A 22,459-nucleotide genomic window follows, 5' to 3' on the forward strand; every position below is an offset into this window, starting at 1 on the left:
CTATCTTTCCCCACTTTCCCTCTCACATTTACTGTTAAATAGAAATCCATACTATTGGCATATGCTGTCGTTTACACCTTATTTCGGGCAGAGGGATCTCTGTAATAATTTTTAATAGTCAGATACTAACAACCACGTGTGTCAATGCTGAGTGTAGCCTTTCCTGTGAGTCCCACAACCCCACAGGGCAGTTTGGGGTTTCAGAGGCAAGACACTGTCATGCCTCTGCTGCCGTGCATGCCCACAGTAGCTGGGGACAGTGAAAACGAGAGTGTCACGCACCCAACACCAGGGCCAGGCTTTTCCCAGCACTTGCTCAGTCAAGGAGGAAATGGAGAGGCATGGTTTCAGGTCAAAACAAATATCAGCACCATACAAAGCAAATCGCCTTTTAATACATCACCAAACACAGGGGTGAGGCTCCGGACAGCTCTTTTCTCCTCAGCATCTTCCGGCTGCAACCAGCAGCACAAAGGAATCACGGAGCGGAAAATGAGACGCTGCCACCAGAACAGACTTTATCTGCACAGCCACGAGGTACAGAAAGATCAGACACCAGTGACAGCACAGGGGGGGTCTGTCACAGCCCCAAGCAGCAATGCCCCCACCCTAAGGCCCATCTCCTGCAGCACTGGGAGCCCTGGCACACCTCAACACTGTCTCACAGGTGCCAGAACAGAGGCTGGTGAGCAGAGTCCCTTCTGCTTTTTGGATCTGGATCATGGCCAGTCAATTCCTGGCTCTGTCCTAGGTGCTTCTCGAAGCCACCTTAGAGTGCTCCAGGATGTTCTGGCGTTGCTTTGCTCTCAGCCTGCAGACAGGAGCTTGACCTTTCCCCATCAGCCAAGGCAAAGCTGGGCATGAGGGAAGAGACCCAGGGAGATGAGGCCACTCCACACCAGGACATGTGGGCTTGCTGTTGGCCCTGCACTAATTACCTGGTATAATTTGCTCAGCAAATGCTTATCACTGGTGTGCAAGGCAGATGTGATGCTCAGGGTGATGGGTGCATGAGAGGAAGGTATGAATGTCCCTGAGCACTCTGATCTCTCTGACCCAATGTTGCAAGCCAGTATGGTCTCAAATCATCCCCACCCTCGCCCCTCAGTGCTTATTTTGTGGCTTTCCTGATGGATCTGCAAGACTTTGCTCCATGGTGGGGAAAAACAATTCATTCACATCTTAGGTTACATATATATAAAAGGAAGAGAATTCAACCAAGTGGTTGTGCGGACTGCAGGACAATGGTTTGAGGGGCACCAAGTGGGTCAGGAGAGGCAGCCAGTGGTCACTGCATCCCTCTCTGCCTTTCCTTCTCACTGCTTTGGCAAAACCACAGGGGAACCCCCACTGTTCCTCTGTCCCATGGCAGTGTGGAGCAGAGGAGAGGAAGGCAAGGACAAACCAGTGACAAACCCAAGGGGAGCCTGGCTAGCCTTTCCCCACTCTGCATCCCAGAAAGGTCACAGTGGCCTGGTACCCACCTCTCCCAAATTCCCCTGGAAGGCTGCTGGAGAGCCCAAACCCCCAAGGTGCCTCCACTCCCACCAACTTCACTTCCCACTGAGATCCTTCAATGCTGCTGAGCTTCTTGAAGTGCTTGGTAACATCTTTTCCAAAGGATTTGGGTGGTCTCTGGAGATGGAGAGCACAGGAGGAAATGAGGCTCAGGCAGGCAGAGATGATACAGGGGACCAAACAGCAACATGACAAGAGTGGTCCAACACAGGAGACGAGGAGACCATGCTATTCTGTTGAGAAACAGCAGTTCAGTGCTACCTGCCTGTGAGGCAGCAGCTCCATCTGCAAGAGGCTGCTCCAAGCATGTGGATGTGCCAGCAAGCAATGTCCTTCCTTGGACCCCAGGAGCCTGTAAGCCTCTGCAGTTGCACAGCTGCATCTCCCTGAAAGATTTCTCATGGGAAAAAAAGTCCAAAGCATTTCATCTTAGACTGCCTGACAGCATTGGAAGACAAAATCCTGAGAGACCAGGGAGCACAGGGTACCATTGGCAGGCATGAGCAGCTCACAGCTGCTGGTGGCTTTCCAAGACAGCGCTCCTGGTTCACAGTGAGCTCCAAACCAGGCTGCCCACAAAGGATGGTCTGGCTGCACCCCTGGCAGACTCCTTGCTCCCTCCACAGGAGCCGGGCACCTCAGGTCCTGCAGCCCTCACACCTCACTTTGAACTGGATCTCACAGGCACAGGGAGGCTGCCCAGGTGAGAATGGAACTGATGGGCAGCCAGGGTCCTGCCCAGAGCACGGGGGTTCTCCTGCACCCATCTTCACAGGAAGAGCTGTCAAGCACCTTGAAACCGAGCCCAGTGAGGAGCAGGGTGCTCCAGGGTGGTTCTCAGCAGGGCAAGGCAAAGCACCTGGCTGCTGGGGAAGGGGTACTTCAGCAGCATCCCTCAGGAAGCTCCTCTCGTGCCTAAAAGGGCTGTTTCCATACTGGCACTCAGGCAGCACAAGGCAGTCCATCTGGTGGGTGCTGGGATCCGTGCTGGAGCCCAGCAGGAGCCCACTGTGGTGCACTGGCCCTGCCCCATGGCTCCTCTGAGGAGCTGCCCCAGCCTGCGGGAGCCACAGCTGTGAGAACCCCTTGTCCTCTCGGAGCACTGCCTGCTCCCCTTCCCAGGAAAAACTGGGCTCTGCATGGGCTACCAAGGGCTGTTTGGGGAAGCTGCCATGCCCTGCCAGCTGCCTGGCTCCTAAGGGTGCAGGGACAGCAGCCTCCACATCACAGAGGTTCCCATCCCTGGAAAACAAGAACTCATGCAAGCCCTGGGCAGGGCAAGGAATGGATTGGGAGCGGGGTGGCAACCACAGCCCAGCCCCTGGGGGCCTCTCAGGGCTGCCACCTGGCAGAGTTTGGGGCTCCACATTCATTCCTGCAGCTTCCTGCTGTTTTGGAGCTATGGCCAGCCAAGCCTCCGATGGACAACTGCCTGGGTTTGCCTGGAGGGGGACATTGTGCCACAGAGTCACCAATGTGTTTGAGTGCAGTGGGGGTGGGGAGTTTGAGCCCACCAGCTGGCACCCCAGCTGGCTCTGAGCAGTGGGAACACTGTTACCTTCAGGAGCAGAGGGGGTAACTTCTGCCTGAAATGCTTGGTTTGCCAGCTGAAGTGCTGCAGAGGATTTGCTGCTGGAGACAGGGACACCCAGCACAGTCCCCGCCACCGGCCTGGCTGGGTTAAACAGGACCTGCTGCTCTGGCTGGGCAGAGCTGCCCTCAGAGGTAACAGAGGCTACAGAGCCCACAGCCCCCTGGCCTGCCCATGTGCCTGCTGCCCTGGGCTGTGCTGGGGCTGGGAATGCTGAACCAGCTGCCCAGCAGTGCTGGAAGTGAGCCACAGCGTTGTTTTTCTCATGGCAGTGTGTGAAGTCCAGGCTCTTCCTAGCACCCTCCCTGGGGAGCATCTGCTCCACACAGGATGTCACCTTGGTGCCTGGCCTCTGGCCAAGTCCCTGAGCTTGCAGCTCCTCCTCTGCCCCCAGGCTGAGCAGAGCCTCCTCCCATTGCTGCAGCTCTGTGCTGTCCATGCTGAGGCTCTGGCAGACGTTTCCACCCACCCCGCTTTTCTCAAAAAGGGTTTCGATGACCACCAGGAGGGAGTTGCTGTCCTCCTTGGCACTGCTGACGTTCTCATTCTGGCTCAGTCCATCAGGCTCAGGGATGAAACCTGGCAGGGAGAACTGAGGCACGTTATCAGTGTGGGAATTGTATATGGATGCATCCTGCTTCATCATGGCCCCAAGGAGAGAGTTGGGGTCTACCAAGCCCAACTCTGCCTTGGAGTTTGCTTGCACCTGCAACTCCTCCTTGCCTTGGAATGAGTCCAAGAACCCAGGAAGGTCATTCCCATACAGGACTGCTTCCCCCGTGGCAAAGCTGAAAGGCAGCTGCAGATTTCTCTTCCGGAGATGTTCCTCCCCTTCTTCATTCCTTCAGTGTGGAGGCAAAAAGGGATGGAAACAGCGTGAGCAGCTCCTCCAGGCCAGGCAAAACCACGCTTCTGACAGCAAGGGGGGAACTCACAGCCTTGCCCTGGCTTTGCTAGAGGAAAAGGGGGCTGGATTGTGCTGGCTATAAGAGGGCTCGGGAGAGCCTTTGGGGAGGTCTGCATGGCTCAAGGAAGGGCTGCTGCTCCTAGGCAGGAGCATGTCCTCAACCACCTCCTCAGAGCCGTTTCACTCACACTGCAGGAGGACAAATGCTGCAGAAGTGCCAACCCCACCTACCCCTTCCTCCACCCTCATGGCCTCTGCATGCCTCAGGCAGCCCCCCACACCCAGAGCAGCTGAAGGGGGCCAGCAATACTCACGATAGGGCTCGCTGGCGGGCAATGATGCAGTCGGGCCTGTCCCCTTTGTACACCAGGCGTGCGTTGGCCTGCACCCACACCCAGCCGCCCCTCTTGGTCAGCAGCCGGAACACCGTCAGCCCGCTCTCCCCTGTCTTCATCACTGGGGCAGGGACACAAGAGAAGTGTCACAAACAGAGTGCCTCCACGCAGGCAGACACAGGACACGGGCAAGATGCCACGAGGTTGAGCATCACCTCATAGCCGTGCTATGGGGGCAGGAGATGCAGGATGCTGTCTCTCTGCCAGCTCGCCAAGCTCATCCAGGAGGAAGAGCCTTTATCACAGCTACTCCAGCTCCGGGACAGACAGCACCAAGGAGCAATAATACAGCCATGCCAGAGCCTTGAGGGACCCCACAAACACCCCCCAGGCAGCCCCCCGGCACTCACTTCTCACGTGGTGCTCTGCGCAGTGCATCATGTCGGCAGCGTGCACAAACTGATATCCAGACCCCCTCCTGCACAGCTCCACCTCTGTGTATCCCAGGACAACCTTGCCCCTGGAAACAGCACAGGAACGCAGTGACACCAGGGATGCATCCCCCACAGCTGCACCCTATGAACGGCCGTGGGAGTCTGTTGGTCCCACCCGGAATGCCGCAATCTTCCCAGAGAGAGAGGTCTCACAGGAGACAGCCTTCTGGGGGTCTCGGACAGTCCTCTGGCCACCAGGTTATCTCTGCAAGGCACAGCCTGTGGCTGCAAGTGATTCAGCTCTCAGCAGCGATTTCAGCTCTGCCTTGCGAGGTGATCCCAGGCTGAATCAGGGACAGAGAGACACGAGAGTCATGTGGCCACTCCACAGGGTAGCTTTTATTGTCCAGCACCCTGCAAAGGGGTCCAGGGACAACAGCTGCCTCCTGAACTGAGCAGAAGCTGGGGTATTTATAGGGGAAACTGAGGGTGGTACCAAGGGGAGAAGACCAATGGGTTAGAAAGAATCTACATAGGTATATCAGAGCATGATGGGATGTCACTGACCAGGGAGAACAGCCTCAGCTAAGGGGTATCTCCCTGGAGGAGGGCTGAGATGAGCTTATCACATTCCATTCAAGGGACATCTCCCCAGGTGAGGGGCTTGGCAAGCTTATCTGCCTCCACAAGCACCCCACTGGCCAGACCCCTGCTTTGGAGCGATGCTCCACCCCAGGCTGAGCTGCATCCCCTGTTCCACAAACCACACAAACCACAGCAGACAAGAAGTGCTGGTGCCCTGTTAACCTGCTCTTCGTGTTACTGGGGGCCTGCAGCAGAGGGACAAAAGCATCAGGCCATGGGAGCTGGGTCAGGTGTTCCTTGTCCCCACCTGGTCTAGTTTTCCATCCAGAACCAGGGTTTTTGCCACGGGCAAAGAGAGAGATGCCTTACCTGGAGTCACAGGCCATGGGAGTGAAGTCCAGCTTGTGCTTTGTCTGGAAGATCAGCGTTTTGGTCCGGAGCTCCAGGATGGGGAGAGGCTGGAGGAGTGTGGCAATGGCAAAGAGAGCAACTGGGGACTTGTCTTCTGCTGCTGACTTTTGCTGCCCAAGAAGGAACTTCAGGCGTCCATGGAAATTCAAGGCCTTACAGGGATTAGAAAATGTGAGTGTGAAGCAAACAGGGTGGTAGGAACTGGCTGTGCTCTCATCCTTATGGGACACAAGTGGCTCTGGGGGAACAGGAGGAGCAGAGGAGTGTCCCAACATTACCAGGAATCCTGAGGAGTTATCCAGCAGGCAGCGGAAGCGGCAGGTGAAGCTCCTCTCCACGAAGGATTGCTTCTCAGCACAGAGGTGCTGGGAGACGGACATGGTGCTGCATCTGGATGGCAGCTGCTGCTCAGGGGGAAAGGCTGGAAAAGCAAAGAGAAAAGGAAGCTTTCCGAGCTGTGCTGCACCCCCTGAGCTCATGGCTCAGAGCTGCTCAAGCGAAGCCCCGCAGGGATCACCCTGCCACTCACTGTCAGCAGCATGCAGTGGGGTCCTGTGCAGCTGGTGGCGGAAGGTGGCCCTGTCGTCTGCATGGATCAGCTCATACACGCTCTGGTAGATGAGATCTGACTGGAATGACACAACAGAATAGCGTCTGCTCCTCGACAGCCTGGCAGAGGTGTCAGGAGGAGGACATGGCAGAAAGTTTCCCTTCCTGGGCACTAAAAGTGCAGGGATTGAGTGTAAAGAACAGGCAAACTCCAGCTCCTTCCCCTGCCACAGGAGCTGCTGCCCTCTGGGAAGCTTTGCTCCCCATCTGCACCTTCTTCCCACACCAGGACTTCATGCATCTGTTTCCAGCCAGGAAAACACGGTGCTTACCTGGTGGAAGCCCAGGTAGTCCTGCACAGTAGGGGAGATGTAGAAGATGTAGCCATCTCCGGTCACGGCGATGACAAATCCATTGAGTGCCTAAAAGCAAAAGTTCAGTCCAAAGTTATTCTCCCCAGCTTCAATCCAGCTGCTGAACGCTGAAATCCCCCAGCTGTTTCTTTAGCATCCAGAGACAGGAAGGGACCTTCTTCCTCAACAAGGAGCCCCACAAAGAAGGACAGCACTTACAAGATTCAGTTCTGTGGAGTTTTTTGTTCCCAGCACAAGCAATGATTCAAGCTGGACCAACCACTTTCTCCAAAACCCCCACGGAACCCTCTTTCACTGCAGGGCAGCTCCTGCATTAGGAGGGACCAGTAAGGACAGGTTTCATGGAGGACCTGGAACTGGTTTCCTCCTCTACAGCTGGAAATAGCTACATTCTTCTGGGGCTCTGCTTTGGACATGATGATCCTTATGGGTCCCTTCCAGCTCTGGATATTTATGATTCTGGTGACCATTTCAGGCTGATTTCCCCCAAAAGCAAAGCACTGCACTAGACAGTGATTCATGCCCCCTGCTCTTGACTGTGATAGGTTTAATTTGTAAGTGAATAGAAGGAGAGAAATTAGGGAAAGAACACCCTAAATGGAAACCTAGTGTACAGATCCAGCTTGCTGAGGACCAGTCCCTTCCCTTTGTGTGCTACAGCCCCCAGAGGGACCCCGAGGCAGTTTTCTGCAGATCACAGTATATCCTTAAAATGATCTTTGTAGGGAGCAATAAAAGCCAGCAGACAGCTCAGCGGGGGGATTTCTGTCACAGTAACACCTCATAAGTTCTCCAGATGCCTTCAATCACCCCAGCCTGCCAGTGCTCTGCTGGCTCAATGAATTGCCATCATATGGTCCGAGTCCAAAGCCCTGGAGAGTGCTGAGGAGCAGCTCCATGCTGGGGCTGGTGCAGCCCAGGGCTCCCTCCTGGTATCCAGCTGCTCCTCTGTGACGGTCACACTCCCACACAGCTGGGACTGTGGGGGACCTCGTGTGGTGCAGGATTCACTGCCAAAAGTCACACTGAGCTCCCAGGAATCACTGCCTTGCCAAAATCCCACATGGAGGCTCCTGCTGGGGGTCTGCTCACACTGCCTGCTGCCTGGAGGGCTCTGCACGAGCAGGGCTGAAGCGACCAAAGCCTGACGCATCCATCTGCTGGTGTTTGGAGAGGTGGGAGGACTGAAGGCCCAGAAAGCCTACAAGAGAGCTGGAGAGGGCATGGAGAGACAGGACAAGAGGGCTTCATGCTGCCAGAGAGCAGGGTTAGATGGGGTATTGGGAAGGAATCCTTCCCTGTGAGGATGGGGAGGCCCTGGAACAGGGTGCCCAGAGAATCTGTGGCTGCCCCAGGATCCCAGGAAGTGACCAAGGGCAGCTTGGGTGGGGCTTGGAGCAGCCTGGGATAGTGGAAAGTGTCCCTGCCATGGCAGCTCATCACAAGATGAGCTTTAAGGTCCCTTCCCACCCAAACCATTCTGGGATTCTGTGAAAGCGCAGGCACAGGAGATGCCAAGGACACGGAATGATTGAAGGTCTTGCACTAACTCGCCCTGCAGCCCCAGGGAGCAGCATGTTCCTCAGCTGATGTGCCCAGATGCTGCTTCAGCAGTCAACCTTTCCATGTGACCTTTCCATGCCAGGCCTTTCCAGCTCACATTTATAGATGGCAGCCCAAACCAGCAGCATTGTGGGAGGCTGATTCACCAGCTCCTCATGCTCTGAGCTTCACTGGAAGCTGTTTCATGAGACACACGTGGCCTTTCTACAAAGCAAAGCTCTCATTTCCCATTGTTTTTTTCCACCACTGTTTTCCAACATGCAACTGCTCTTCTTTTCTCCCCCACAACCTACAAACTGAAGCTGGGCTTTTCCCATCCCAGGCAGGTTGTGAATTCATCCCTATGGAGCTCACGCAATGCCCCGGGTAGGGCAAGGAGTTCCTGGGGGATGTTCTGTCCCACAGCTCTCAACAGCCTCCTCTTGGCCTTTGCTGAAGATAATGAACCAACCCAGGGTTGGGAATTACTCAGGGATCAATCCTTACACCACCGTATGACATCCCTGAACCTCTTGGTAGGTGTCCTAGGTTGCTATGCAAGATGTAACCAGAAGTATGTATTCTATTACCATCTGTTAAAATCAGGCGGGGCAAGGTTTTTTATCTCTTCCATGACCAATCCTCCACCCAGAGATGGTGTTAATGGGCCATTGAGTCTCAATGCCGTGACTGATAAAATTACATCATCCCACTGTGAAATGCTCCACCCAAGGGGAGGAGCCCAGCATTCCTACTTGGATAAAAATCTGAGAGTCAGAACACCAGTGCAGCCTGTTTCAACTGGATTCCCAGAGTTAGACTGGACTCATCTCACCACCACTGGACCTTCAGAGGAAAATTACACCCTTCTACAGAATCATTGCTTCAACAGAACCACATCTGTCACTCCAGGAGGACTGCAGCCACGATTTAATTGGACTGCTACCAGCATCCTGACCAACAGGGTTCCAGGTTGCATTCTGACTCTGTCAGTGTTTTCTTTTTGTTTGTTTGGTTTGTTTTTGTACTACTACATTTTAATTTTAATTTTCCTAGTAAAGAACTGTTATTCCTATTCCCATATCTTTTACTGAGAGCTCCTTAATTTCAAAATTTAATAATTTGGAGGGAGGGGGTTTACATCTTCAAGGGAGGCTCTTGCCTTCCTTAGCAGACACCTGTCTTTCAAAACCAGGACAGTTAGAATGGAGCTTGTGTCCATGAGATTTAACATAATGAAAGGGGCAGCAAATTGCAGTGGGATAAGGGGGAATGGTGGGAATGAGGATCTGGACCCATCCCAGCCAAGCAGTGTCTCTGTCCCCAGGAATTCAGAGTCTGCAGGAATCACAGCAAAGCAGCTCTGGGCAAAGCAGGGTCTCATCTTGCTCCACAGATGGGATCACATGCTCCAGAGTTGCTTGGGGAGACCCCGAATGACCAAACCACAGCACAATACCTGGAGCAGCAGCTCCCCCTCAGGAAACAGCTCCCTGTCAGCCTGTGGCTCCGTCCATCTGTCCCCTTCTGGGGCTCTGGGCTGATCCATGCAGTTGCCATCCTTTGGAGCTGTAGCTGCAAGTGGAAACTAAATTAGTGTGGAATGGGCAAGCCAGGAGTCTCCCCCTCCTCCTCCTCCTCCTCACCCCAGGGCTGCTCATGCAGCTACTGGATGCCCATGGACCCAGCATGGAGGAAGATGAGACCATCAGTGGGAACTGGCACAGAGCCCATTTACAGAGCCATGCCCAGCTTGCCTGAAAGGAAGCCTGAGGCTTTCTCCAAGAGATTCTCTCTCCTGCTTGATCTCATTTCTGGGAAACCTCACTCCTGCCCAGATGTGAGGCAGAGATGCAAAGCACAGACGAGGGCTGAGCGCTTCTGGGCTGCCCAGGCTGGAGAACACCACCCAACAAAGCTTGGAGGCTTCTGGTTACAGCCTGGCAGAGCTGGAGTTGGCTTCCAGCCACACCACTGGGGTGCTCTGTCTGCTCTGCTGCCTTCCAGGTTTGATGAAAGACACAGGCAAACCTTCCCAAAACACCTGAAATGCCATCAAAGCACCCATATTTGTTTTCTCCCTTCCACCTTTGGCAGCTTGGAAGCAGATCAAGAGCTGGTGGCCGTGGCACTCCTGGTGACACCTGAGAGGTCTCGGCTCCCAGGTCACTGCCATGACCTTCCCAGGCTGATTCAGGAGCTGCCTCATGCTTCAGTACTGGATGCCTTCAAGGCAGCACCCCTGGGTGCAGCTGGCATGAAACCTCCTGCTGCCCTACTTGTGGGACCTCGAGCTTCATGGGACTCACACAGAACTAGTGGTTCAGGGAACAGGAATGAGGACAGAGGCTTCCAGGGATGTCCCCAGCGTGGTCCTTTATCTGCTGATTATCACTGAAAAAACTCAATCCAAGCTCAGCCACCAGCAAAAGGATGATTTTCAAGGCATGTTTTTGTGCCAGCTCACAATAAAAAAAAAAAAAAATTAAAAAAAAAAAATCAAAAAAAAAAATCACAGAAAAGCTCACAGCAGCTCCCATGTGCTGGTGCACCCCACTTCTGCCACCATCTCCAGCTCCTGCAGCTCCCTGAGGTCTGACAGAGCTCCCATGTGCTGTGTAATTCACATCCCAGCAGTGAGTACTGCCTGCCCCATCTCAGCCCTGATCCAAAGGGAGAAGATCCTCTGAATGCTGGAAATGAGGAAGAACCTCAAACTATCCCATACCTGGCCATACATTTAATTTTCTCCATGGCAGAAATTCTCCCTTCACCACTGAAATGTTTTGAAGGTTTGTTTAGTTTCTTGAACCAAACAAACCTTCAAAACCTTCTTTGTTTGGTTTCTTTGTTTGGTTTCTTGGTGAACTTGAACACCAAGTTCAAAGCCAAAACAATTTGATGAAAGACACAGGCAAACCTTCCCAAAACACCTGAAATGCCATCAAAGCACCCATATTTGTTTTCTTGAACCAAACAAACCTTCAAAACCTTCTTTGTTTGGTTTCTTGGTGAACCTGAACACCAAGTTCAAAGCCAAACCAATCTGGAATCTAAAGAAATTTCCCATGCAACTGCTGATCTGGGACATTTTGCTCTGCAGCAAACCATCAACATGCAAAAGCATTTCCCCTGATGGACTGGCACATTTTAATTCAAAACAAACTTGGAATCAAAGCATCTCTGGGATGTATTTACACCTGGAGCCTGAGTGCCAACAAGCAGGCACCCATGGAGGCTGTCAGCAGCCAGGGCATGGGTACAGTAGGGTTGGGGTAATCAGCTGCAGGTCTGGCATAAGATGACACCAATAGCAGTGGAGAGGGTGCTGTGGAGCAGAGCCAGCCTCCATCTCCATCGCTGGCAGAGCTAGGATACTGCTTCCTCCCCCAAACCTTCAACACTCCTTGGAGATGCTCAGGCAGCATCTCCACCTTCTCCACCAGCCACAGCTTCTGCTCTTTTCCATCCTGTGCTGTCAGAACAGCCTCCTCAGGGGATGTGAGACCTCTGGAAAAGGTTGGGAAAGATGAGATTCAACAGGGAGACACCAAACAAAAAGCCTCTTCACATGATTGCCGTGTGATCCCGAAGGAAAAACATCTCATCTGGACCACATGGCTTCAATTTGCACTTCATGGAGCATAATAATTTCGAAATGAAACATTGATTCTCATTTAAAATTTGATTTCTTTTGAAGGGCTGGCTCCTCTCTAAAGCATTGAAATGAGGCAAGCTGGCAGAGGAGTTCAAAAAGAAACAAGCTCTTCCAAAATACAGCTCCAAAAGGGCACAGAACTTTTTGAGAGCATGCAAATCCTGAGAGCATCTGGTCTCCAGCTCTCTCCCAGTGTCCACCAGCAGTACCTGCAGGGAAAGCTGGGGAGAGCTGCTGTGGCTTTCAGCATCCAGCAAGAAATACCCATCTTGTGCTTTCCAGCAGAATTTCTTCTCTCCCACTGATCTTATCAAGGTGCTTTTAATCTCCCATCAAAGGTGCTCACTTCCCCTTCTCTCAAACACAGAGCAGTCAACTTCTGCACAGCTGAGCTCAAAAATCCTCCAGAATCCATCTCCCATGGGACACACCTGACCTGGGGAGAAGGTCTGGAGCATGGAGAGAGGGGAGGAAACTCAAAGAGATGTTGCCTACAACAAAAGTACTGGTGGTGTGGAGCAGCTGGTGCTCACATCCATCCCAGCCCTCACCATCCACAGCCAGGGGCCATGGTGTTCCTGTGGCTCTCCTCCTCCAAACAGGTCTCTGCACTCATCCTCACTCAAATTGCCAAGAACCATCAGGATTGGGAGCAATCCCAGGAGAAACCCAAGCACTTCCAGGTAGAGGACTCCAAGAAACCACCAGGGGCACAGAGGCTATTCCCAGTCACTTTTTGGATTCCTCAGACTGCTGAAGCCAAGTCTCCAAGGAGCCAATGGCTAAGATGGACTGGAAACAGTGGCTGGCAGGAGGAAGAGACGCCCACTGGCCGCCAGGCAGGACAAAGCAGGTGACAAGCTGTATTAAAAGCTGCTAATTCATCCCATTTAACACACTCCTTTTAATGGAGCAGTTGAGACTCTTACACAAAGCAGCTGAGACCACAGAATACTGGGATTAAAGGAAACAGGTATATCCAACGTATATCCAAGCTATAATATACCCACAACAACAGGGGTAACTGGGTAAAAGGACAGTGCACTTTTGCTGTTTGTGTCCAGTTTTTCCCATCTCCTGCAATGCATCTTGGGACAATTAATGGGAATTAAAATGGGGATGTGGTGATTAGGGACATGGGTTAGTGGTGGGCTTGGCAGTGCTGGGTTAATGGTTGGACTTGATGATCGTAGAGGTCTTTTCCAAGCTTAAAGATTTCATAATTCTATGAAAAAAGACCATGGCAAAAGCCATCTGCAGTTACCAGGTAAGTCCCAGCATTTGCTGGGGCAGTGTGGTCATCACTTACATTTTCAAATTACTGGGACAGAGGCTATGTGTAATTTTTAAGACAGGAGGGGGAAATCCAGCTCTGTCCTGAACCTCAACAGCAGCCACAGCACTGCAGGTTTCCTGCTGCCAGTAAGATCCCCAAAGACAGCAAGGCTTTTACTCAGCCAGGGAAGGTGCCAGACAGGATCAGTAGAGTTTCCAGCATCAATGAGTCAGGATGTGCCCCATATGACCCCCAAGAGCATCCCCCTATGGGTTGGCTTTCTTGCCTCCCCAAGGAGGTTCCTAAGCCCTGCAATAGAGGAAAAACTTCCAGCAGGAGAAAGGAGGAAAAAGGAGAAAAGACATCTAATCTCTTCACTTTTTTGTCTATCACATTCCCAAAGAAAAACATGGCAAGGCAGCCATGGAGGCTAAACACATCCCTTGCCTCTGGCATGAGTTTGGAGCTGAAAATAATAGGTTAGTGGTAACAACCCCAGAGCCAGATCTGTTCTCACAGACTGTGTTACACGGGGGGGAGTTGACAAGCTCCACCTACGGTCAACACTTCTCTTTGAACAGGCTCCAGAGGTGCCTGGCATCCAAAAACCAGGAGCTGCCAGCTCTTCCAGCAACACCAAGCCACTCACAACCATTTCCCTCTTGGATCTTATCCCAAACCCTGTCAAATTAGCACCAACCTTTGCCTCAGCTGTTTAACAAAGGCATGGTGCCAAGCTGAGCAAGCTCGTGCCATCCAAGTGAAATGCCAAACTCACAGATTATAAACTATTAGGAAAAGTCACTCAGCATTTTCCAAAGAGTACAGAAATGCCCTGGGGAGTGCTGGCATCCCCAAGCCCATGCCAGCCTCTCCAACCTGCAGCTGCAAACCTTCATCCCACACAGTCCTGCAAGATCTTGCCCAAGGACAGATTTGAGCTTGACTCTTTTCACTGCCTCAGTTACTTCAGGCCCAGACCCCTGCAGCTCTGCCCCATGGTAAAAACAAACAACAAGGAGATGAATAAAAAAGCTAATTTAGTGCTGATTGCAGTGAGATTACCCAGGGAGACCTGCCAGCTGCGCTGCAGCAGAGCACTGGGGAGGGAACTGGTGAGACCAGCACCAGAGGTGGGAAAGGACCTGATGAGACCTTCTAAGCCCAGCCCCTGCTCTAGCCAGGTCAGCTGGATGGGGAGGGAGCGCGTTGCTCACTGTTTGCTAGGAGCTGTTAGATATGTCAAGCTTTGCCAGACTCCAGACTGTGGTCTCACACCACGACAGGGCTTTCCATGGGTTCTGAAGGAGACTGCGTTAGGTTGGATGTTGGGAAGGAATTCTTCCCTGTGAGGGCGGTGAAGCCCTGGCACAGATTACCAGAGCAGCTGTGGGTGCTCTGTCTCTGGAAGAGTTCCAGGCAGGCTGGACAGGGCTTGCAGGACCCTGAGACAGTGGGAGGTGTTCCTGCCCATGCCAGGGGGTAGCACTGGATGAACTTCCTTCCAACCCAAACCAGTCTGGGACTCTGTGATGCTCTCTCCTGCAGACCTCCCTGCCTGGTGTCCTAGAAGAAGCCATGGCAGCACATTCCCTAATTACACCCTCTCCACCTCAGAGAGCATTTTAAGCCCTATTTTCTTGCTCACCCTTGGCAGGGCCACATCTGCAACCCCAACATTTGCTTTCTTTGTTACAAGAACCATAGGAAACGAACCCCAGCATAGCTCTCCAGCTAGCTGGAGGTTTTCTAAGCCATTCAGCACTAAAATCCATCCAAGCTAATGAGATCTCCCCCTTTGCAGCAAATGGGGCTCCTGTCTCACCAGAGAGCCCAGAGCATCGTGGCAGTCGGCAACACAGACACAAGCTTTTCTCCTTGGGCACTTGCTCTCAAAGAGACAGGGATCAGCAAAGTCACTCCAGATTTGTCTGGGAGACTGTCAGACACAGGTCCAAGTAGCAACCACTGCAAATTGGTTTGCAGACAGAGCTCAGCACAAGTCTGGCAGTGAAGTTCAGTCACTGTTTACGTGACTGACAAAGCCTTTAAAGTGCCTTTAAGGCAGGCTGTGATAGCACCAGAGCTGTCACTACCACCCAGCACTGCTCAAGGCTGAGCCTTATGGGAAGCTTGGGGAGACCAAGCCCTGAGCCCCCTGATTTTGGCACAGGATGACTGAGATCCCAGGCAGCAGAGAGCTGTGCAACACCGGCAGCGTTTGCCCCAGGGCACAGAGAAGTTACAGATGCGCACGGAGGGAGCTCCGAGAGCTTCCCTCTCTAGGCCTGAAGCTTGGCATTTCCAGCAAACTACTAATTAGTCTGGTTTCTCCTTAAAGCACAGACAGAGAAGAACATCTAAAAGCAGATTCAAAGGATGATGCAGTGAGTCACTACCTCGCAATGGAAACCAGGATCCCATGCAGATGACACGTCCCTTTCCTCGTATCCACTGTGTAGCAGGCACTGATACCAGCACCCAAACTCACTGCACTTGTCCTCTGCTCTGTCCCACCCCAAACACTGCCCCAGCCCCTGATGCCTGGCTTCCTACACCCCATTAAACCTGTCTGTTCCCAAGGCACACAGTACCCACACCTCAGAAATACCAGACAAGATGGAGAAGGCTGGAAGCCTCTCAGATTTGTCCTGGTGTTAGCAGCAGACAACACTGGGAAGCTCCACTCTAGGAGAAAATGAGAAATGCAGCACAAAGGAAAAAAGAGCCTCAGGGCATCACCCTGAGCCAACTGTGCAACTGGTCTCTCAATTGTCTGGCAATTACTACTCTGTCAAAACATCCATCTCTCTTCTGCCTGGAGATAAGGCCGGGCTTGGGCTGTGAATGGGAGAGGATAGGGGTGCTCTCCTGCTGCAGGAGAGGAGCCTGCATGAAGCACAGGACAGCAAACCTGAGGCAGAAAGCAGAGCACAAGAGGTGACACCATGTCCCCACAAAATGCCTGACAGGACACACCACAGCAGGCTGCTGTGACCTGCAGCTGGCATGGGTCTTCCGCAGGCATGCCTGAGGGAGGCACACCTCCCTGATGAATCTGGGATGATCTGAAGTCAAACAAGATGAACTTCAGGGCAGAGCAAGAGGAAGGAGCTGGAAATCACAGGCAAGTGGCCAGATGGGAATAATTGGCCTAACAGAATGGGGCTCCAGAACCCCTGCAATGCCAAATGCCTTTCCAGAGCAGCTCTTATGCTGGGAAGCACATCCTGAGCACATCCAGTGGTATCCAGCTCTTTCTGGAGACACAGGGCCCATCTGGAGAGTTTGGCACAGGAGTGTCCTCCTGGAGCCCAGCACCCCAGCTGGAGAGGGCCCTGGGAGAGCCCAGAGGAGTGGGCATGAGGGAAAAGCCATGGGAGCCAAGTTTATCCAGTCTGCAGCGGGGAGAAGACACAATAGGAGACTCTAAATATAAAAACTGCGGCTGCCTTCCTGCTCCACATGCTCTGCCTTCCCCAGTGTCCATCACCCATTCCATCAGGCCCAAGTCACTGGAGACGGAATACGTCCCCATCTGCATGTGCTGGTGACTCCTGGGAATGTGATGACGCCCACCAGCCAGGCTCTGCACCATATATAATGTTATAATTATTAAACATACTGTAACTGTAATAATAATAAAGGGTTGAAGAAGAATTGGGAGGGAGGAAGAAGGAATATGGAATAAATATAAGAATACCAAATATGGAATAAATAAGGAAATACAGAATATGAAATATAAAAGGGAATATAAAATATAATAATATATAAAAATATAAAATAATTATAAAGACCATAAAAGGTAAAATGTAAGATATATTATATTATGAATGTTCAATTATTTAATTAATTTAATTTTAAATTCAATTTATTGGAGGGCAATGTTACTGTTCAGCAAGACACACTGTTTCACCGACCTCTATCTTCGTCTCCACGGGGTGGTGGAAGTGTAACACAGGAGGGGTTCTGGTCTGTGGGAAATAGATTTGTAGAGAATTCTCAGAATTTCCCACACTGGAGATAAAGGATGGCTGCTAATGAATTGGAGGAATTTTGCAGGAGATCTTAGCTGCTAGGCAGGGCCCCATGCTGCTCCCTCCATCCACGGTGACATATTCTTACTAGTATCAACATCCAAGGGCCCACTCCCACAACTCACCATCATGGTCCCTTCAGGAAACACAACTTCCCATCCCAAAGCTTGAGTTAGGACACAAGCTGTGCAGTGGGGATTGATCTCAGGGGCTTTCCCCCCCTCCCAGCACAGACACTCACCCATCAGGTAGCTCTTCACCTTCAGGTAGCCCACAGCCAGCCGGAGGATGGAGAGTTTATCCAGCCTGGAGCGCACATCCTCAGGGAAGGGAAGCAGCCCTGTCAGCTTGTTCAGCTCCTGGTTTAGCCGGTCCCGGTGCCGCTTGGAGGGGTTGGACTTCACACCCTCAGCAGGGGGTGGTTTGGGGCTGGAAGACGCAGGGAAGAAGTAATCGACCTGGGACTGTCAAACCAGCTCTTTCCAAACCCAGCACTGGCTTTGGTGCAGCCACAAGAGTGAAATGGTTAAGATTTTTCCATACCCTGCTCCTCCTAGCAATCACAGCATCACAGACTGGTTTGGGTTGGAAGAGACCCTAAAGCCCATCTTGTTCCAGCCCCTGCCATGGGCAGGGACACCTTCCACTACCTCAGGTTGCCCAAGCCCTGTACAGCCTGGCCTGGAACACATCCAGGGATGGGGCAGAATGAGATGAGCTTTAAGGTCCCTTCCAACCCAAACCATTTGGGATTCTATGACTTAAACAAAGAGTGTATCTCATACGGTGGTTTAGGGCACTTCACTTTGAAAAGAGTTTCTCTCAAAAAAAGTTGATGTAAAAAGTTTTGTTCACCTCCCATATTCTGATTTCTGACCCTTTCAGATGGGCGTTTCCAAATTAAACCAGCATTTGATGCCAAACTTAGGCCCTGGGGGCAACCCTGGGCCTGCAGAAGGAACAGTGCTCAGGAGAGCAGCCTGAAGCCTACATGAGGTCCCATCTCTGTGAGCTGCAGTTATTTCACCCACCCCGCCAAAATCCCAGCACAGCAGTTAAGAGCTCAGTTAATAACTTTAACAAGACTTGGATGGCACCCTGTGTCCTTCATTTTTTAATGCCAATCTGAATTTTGTAGCTCAAAGACAAACCCTGCAGACCCCCCAGCTCTGTATCTCACGCAGCTGCATCCTCTAACATGCATCTCGTTTGGTTTGATGTAATTTGTCTAACCACAAACTCCCTCTCTGCAGGAATCCTTGCTTCAGGAAGGAGCTTTGGATAACAGGATCTGCCAGTATTTAGCAGCAATTTAAGCTCTCTCCTCTACCACCACTCTCCAATCTCATCTGGCAGGGCTGCTTGCATGTGTGACATGAGAGGAAATGAGCATTAAATGAAATGCACTGAGGTGCCTGTTGAATTTGCAGCTTAGAGAGAGATTGAGGGGTCTTTTAAGGATGAATGGAAAATTGCAGCATTTCCTCAGGAAAGCTCAAGCCTGCTGGATTGTAAGTGCAGCATCAGGAGGGATACCTCTCTCTCAGGGAGGCTGGCACAACCCTGCTCCAAACTAGCCCACACAAGCTGGGTAAAACACACTGGCACCGGGGCTTTTACAAAGCTTAAACACTTGTGAAATCACAGTCACACAAACAGGAAGGAGAAAAAATTAAAATAGTTTTCCTTTGACTGAAAAAAAAAAAGGGGGCAAAGAAAATTTGTCTGAGATTCCTCAGATACCCTTTAAAGTCTTCCTTCTGTCCACTTACCATCCAAATCCTGCCCCAAACAGACAAAAGAGAAAATGAGACTGGAGATGAGCGTGGTAGTGGGTAAAACTCTGAGGTATAACAGAATCGTTGGGATAGCCTGGCCAAACACTGAAAATCCTCTGTCTGAGGCACACAGGGTGACAGCCAGCAGCAAGTTACCCCAAGGAGGACACCCCAACACCTCTGTTCCTGCACTTCCCAACTGCAGCACACGTGGCCAGCCTGGAGAGGGGCCGTGCCATGGAGGAAAATGCCTCTTGGGAACAGTGAAGCTTGCTCTAGACATTTAAAACCTGTTTAAATTCCCTTCCCTTTGGCCCAGTGGTTATGAAGCACACTGCACATCCACCAGCCCTGCTCTGCCTGGCCTCTCCCAGCAGGATCCCGCTCCAAGATCTGATCCATCACACAGAAAAAGAATCTCTTCCCATTCCCAAGGTTGACCTTGCAGAACCAGGGAACGACGGCCCTTCTGCTCCAAAGAGACACCTTCTCCCACACCCTGAGCCACACAAATCCAGCGCAAACCCTCAGGCTGATACGCCAGAGGGCTGGAATCACCACTCTGAGATGAACAGAAAACAGGTTTGTGGCAAAACAACTATCCTTCATGTTTACACAACAAGACTCCCAAATACATATCCAAGAGAGGCTCACGGTCACCTCTCCACAGGTTTAAAGTGCTCCCTCCTTCATCTCGGGCTTGGACCTAGCTCACCCGTGTCCTCCCCCACAGCCTCCCATAAATATATACCCACCTTTGGTTCCTACACACCTGCAAAAGCTGAGGTTAAACAGGCTGGTGGGACTTAGGAGCTGGGGAAGGCATGAGGGAGGCAGGAAACACTGGGGACACACTGAGGGGGATGTCATGCAACAGCCACTGAGCAGCATAATAATTAATAAGTAAGGAATCGAGATGTTGTGGCAATTACTAATTGCTGTATGTTTGATTTAAGCGGGCACCTAAACACAGCCCAGCCCACGAATCACTGCTGAGCAGCTCAAACTCTCCGGCATGCAGGAAAAGCATCTTTGGGATTTCTGTTCTCCCACCAGCGTGCCAGAGACGACACAGCATTAGCTCCAATTAACCCTGATTAAAACCGAGTAACCCATGCATGCCGCTCCCTTTTGCTAACCCAGCGCTCGCACCAGAGCGGCTCCAGGCACTTCCCCAGAGCCAGCTGGGCTCCCGCTGCCTGGATTTCGCTCGCCCTGCCCGGTCCCACGCACGGGGGCGACCGGGGAGAGCTGTACCCACCTCTTGGGCACCGGCTTCTTCCTCTTCCTGCCGGCGTACATCCCGGGACAGCAGCAGCAGGGGCAGCGGCACGGGCAGGGCAGCGCTCCGGTACCGCAGCGGCGGCGGCACCGCGCCCGGGGCGGGGCTCCGGGCCACGGCACAGGCCACGCCCTTGGGCGGCCACCGTGCCCCAAGGACACCAAATCCTGGGAGACACGGACACCCTCCGGAGGGGACACTGTGCCCATGGACCCACTGCCCCCAGGTGACACTCTCCAGAGGGGACACTGTGCCCATGGACCCACTGCCCCCAGGTGACATCCTAGTCCTGGGAACACTGTCCCCCTCACAAGGGGACACCAAATCCTAGGAAACGCCATGCACCTAGGCCACAATCCTCAGCGGACACCAAATCCTGGAAAACACCATGTCCACAAGCCACTCTTCTTAGGGGCCACCAAATCCTGGAAAACACCATGTCCACAAGCCACTCTTCTTAGGGGCCACCAAATCCTGGAAAACACCATGTCCACAAGCCACTCTTCTTAGGGGCCACCAAAACCTGCAAAACACCATGACCATAGACCACCATTCAGGTGACACTGAATCCTGGGGAACTTATCTGTGGGCCACCATCCTCCGGGAACATTTGATTATGGGAAATGCCATGTCTGTGGGACATTGTCCACAGGGGACATGGAATCCTGGCAAACACCATGTCTGTGGGCCACCATTCCAGAGCCTGACATCCTCGCTGGTGTCACTTGAGGAAAATCCAGCCCGTTTCCTCTCACTTTGCCTTTCCCTGAGTTAATGCTGCCCAAAGCTTTTGTTCTCCCCGTAAAAACCAGCTCCAGCTGCTGTGGTGAGGCCCTGGCCCAGGCTGGCCAGGGAAACTGCGGCTGCCCCATCCCTGGAAGGGCTCAAGGCCAGGTTGGACAGGGACTGGAGCATCCAACCGGTCTAGTTGCAGACAGAGCTGTTAAGGAAACCTCAACCCATCCTTTGTGGGTTGTTTGGTTGGGTTTTTGAAGCTGTTTGCAAATTCCAGGGATAAGTCCTTGAAATGCAACTTGATTGTTTCTTGCCAGGGGGCAAAGCAGAAGCTGCTAATGGTGTCACAAATGTGCCAGGTCAGCAGAGCTGATGTCACTTTGATGGGAAACGTGTAAAACATTTGGTTGTGACCTTCCCAAACCCAGTAATTTAACAGTGGTTTTTAATCAGGGTTAGGGTTACTGCACGTGCTCCAAGCCTAAAAGCTTGGCGATGTTGGTCGAGCACTCGAAGCAGGGTGCAGAGGGAACTGGCACAACTCGTTGTGCAGGTATTGGAAAGAGACGTATCCTAGGCTCCCTCCTGCGGGCAGACACACTGCAGGCATCCTGTCTGTGCCTTATCCTGCCTGCTCCCTAAGCCGCTGTCCCTTACACCGTCTGCTCCCTAGCCAGGCTGTTCATTGTCCTGCTCGCTCCAGGTCCCACCTGTTCCCTAACCCGGCTCTCACATGTCCCACTTGTTCCCTATCCCGGCTGTTCCCGGTCTCCCCTGCTGCCTATTTCGCCTGTTCCCTATTGCCTAACCCGGCTGTCCTATCCCGCCCATTCCCTATCCCACTGCTCCCTAACTCGGTTGTCCCCTACCCGCCTAAGTCCCTATTCCGGACCAGACTACTCCCTGTCCCACCTGCTCACTAATTCGGCTGTTCCTAGTCCCGCCTGGTGCCTGTTCCCCCTCCTCCTTAACCAGGCTGTTCTCTGTCCTCCCGAGTCCTTAACCCGGGCCGTTCCCTATCCCGATGGTTCTTCCTGCTCTCCATCCCTCACCCGGGCCGTTCCCTATCCCGGTAGTTCTCGATTTTCCTTGCTCTCCATCCCTCACCCGGGCCGTTCCCTATCCCGGTGGTTCTCCCTGCTCTCCATCCCTCACCCGGGCCGTTCCCTATCCCGGTAGTTCCTGGTTCTCCATCCCTCACCCGGGCCGTTCCCTATCCCGGTGGTTCTCCCTGCTCTCCATCCCTCACCCGGGCCGTTCCCTATCCCGGTAGTTCCCGGTTCTCCATCCCTCACCCGGGCCGTTCCCTATCCCGGTAGTTCCCGGTTCTCCATCCCTCCCCAGGCCGTTCCCTATCCCGGTAGTTCCCGATTTTCCTTGCTCTCCATCCCTCACCCGGGCCGTTCCCTATCCCGGTAGTTCCCGGTTCTCCATCCCTCACCCGGGC

The 22,459-nt window shown here is 52.7% G+C and overlaps 1 protein-coding gene across 4 annotated transcripts; it reads right to left on the reverse strand.

Moving 5' to 3' along the window:
* Positions 1-357: 357 nt before the first annotated feature.
* LOC134551930 (aryl hydrocarbon receptor-like) lies at positions 358-22,112 on the reverse strand. 4 transcript variants are annotated; one of them, XR_010080718.1, is made up of 12 exons: positions 20,257-22,111; positions 17,459-17,646; positions 17,101-17,154; positions 9,706-9,821; positions 6,663-6,752; positions 6,311-6,410; positions 6,060-6,202; positions 5,740-5,933; positions 4,762-4,871; positions 4,331-4,472; positions 1,485-3,951; positions 358-522 (listed from the first exon to the last, which is right to left on the reverse strand). XR_010080718.1 is itself a non-coding variant. In XM_063399977.1 (12 exons), exons 2-12 carry the CDS (start codon positions 20,616-20,618, stop codon positions 2,157-2,159), a joined length of 3,294 nt encoding a protein of 1,097 aa, XP_063256047.1. In that variant the 5' UTR covers positions 20,619-20,800; positions 21,925-22,111; the 3' UTR covers positions 358-2,156. The 4 variants fall into 4 exon arrangements, 3 of the variants coding, with proteins under 3 accessions (XP_063256047.1, XP_063256048.1, XP_063256049.1); XM_063399977.1 differs by having other exon boundaries at positions 358-3,951; positions 20,257-20,800; positions 21,925-22,111; XM_063399979.1 differs by lacking the exon at positions 358-522 and having other exon boundaries at positions 2,716-2,960; positions 3,077-3,951; positions 20,257-22,112.
* Between the last annotated feature and the right edge of the window lie 347 nt (positions 22,113-22,459).

The sequence above is a fragment of the Prinia subflava genome, chromosome 6 (assembly GCF_021018805.1).
Source record: "Prinia subflava isolate CZ2003 ecotype Zambia chromosome 6, Cam_Psub_1.2, whole genome shotgun sequence".
Lineage (NCBI taxonomy): Eukaryota > Metazoa > Chordata > Aves > Passeriformes > Cisticolidae > Prinia > Prinia subflava.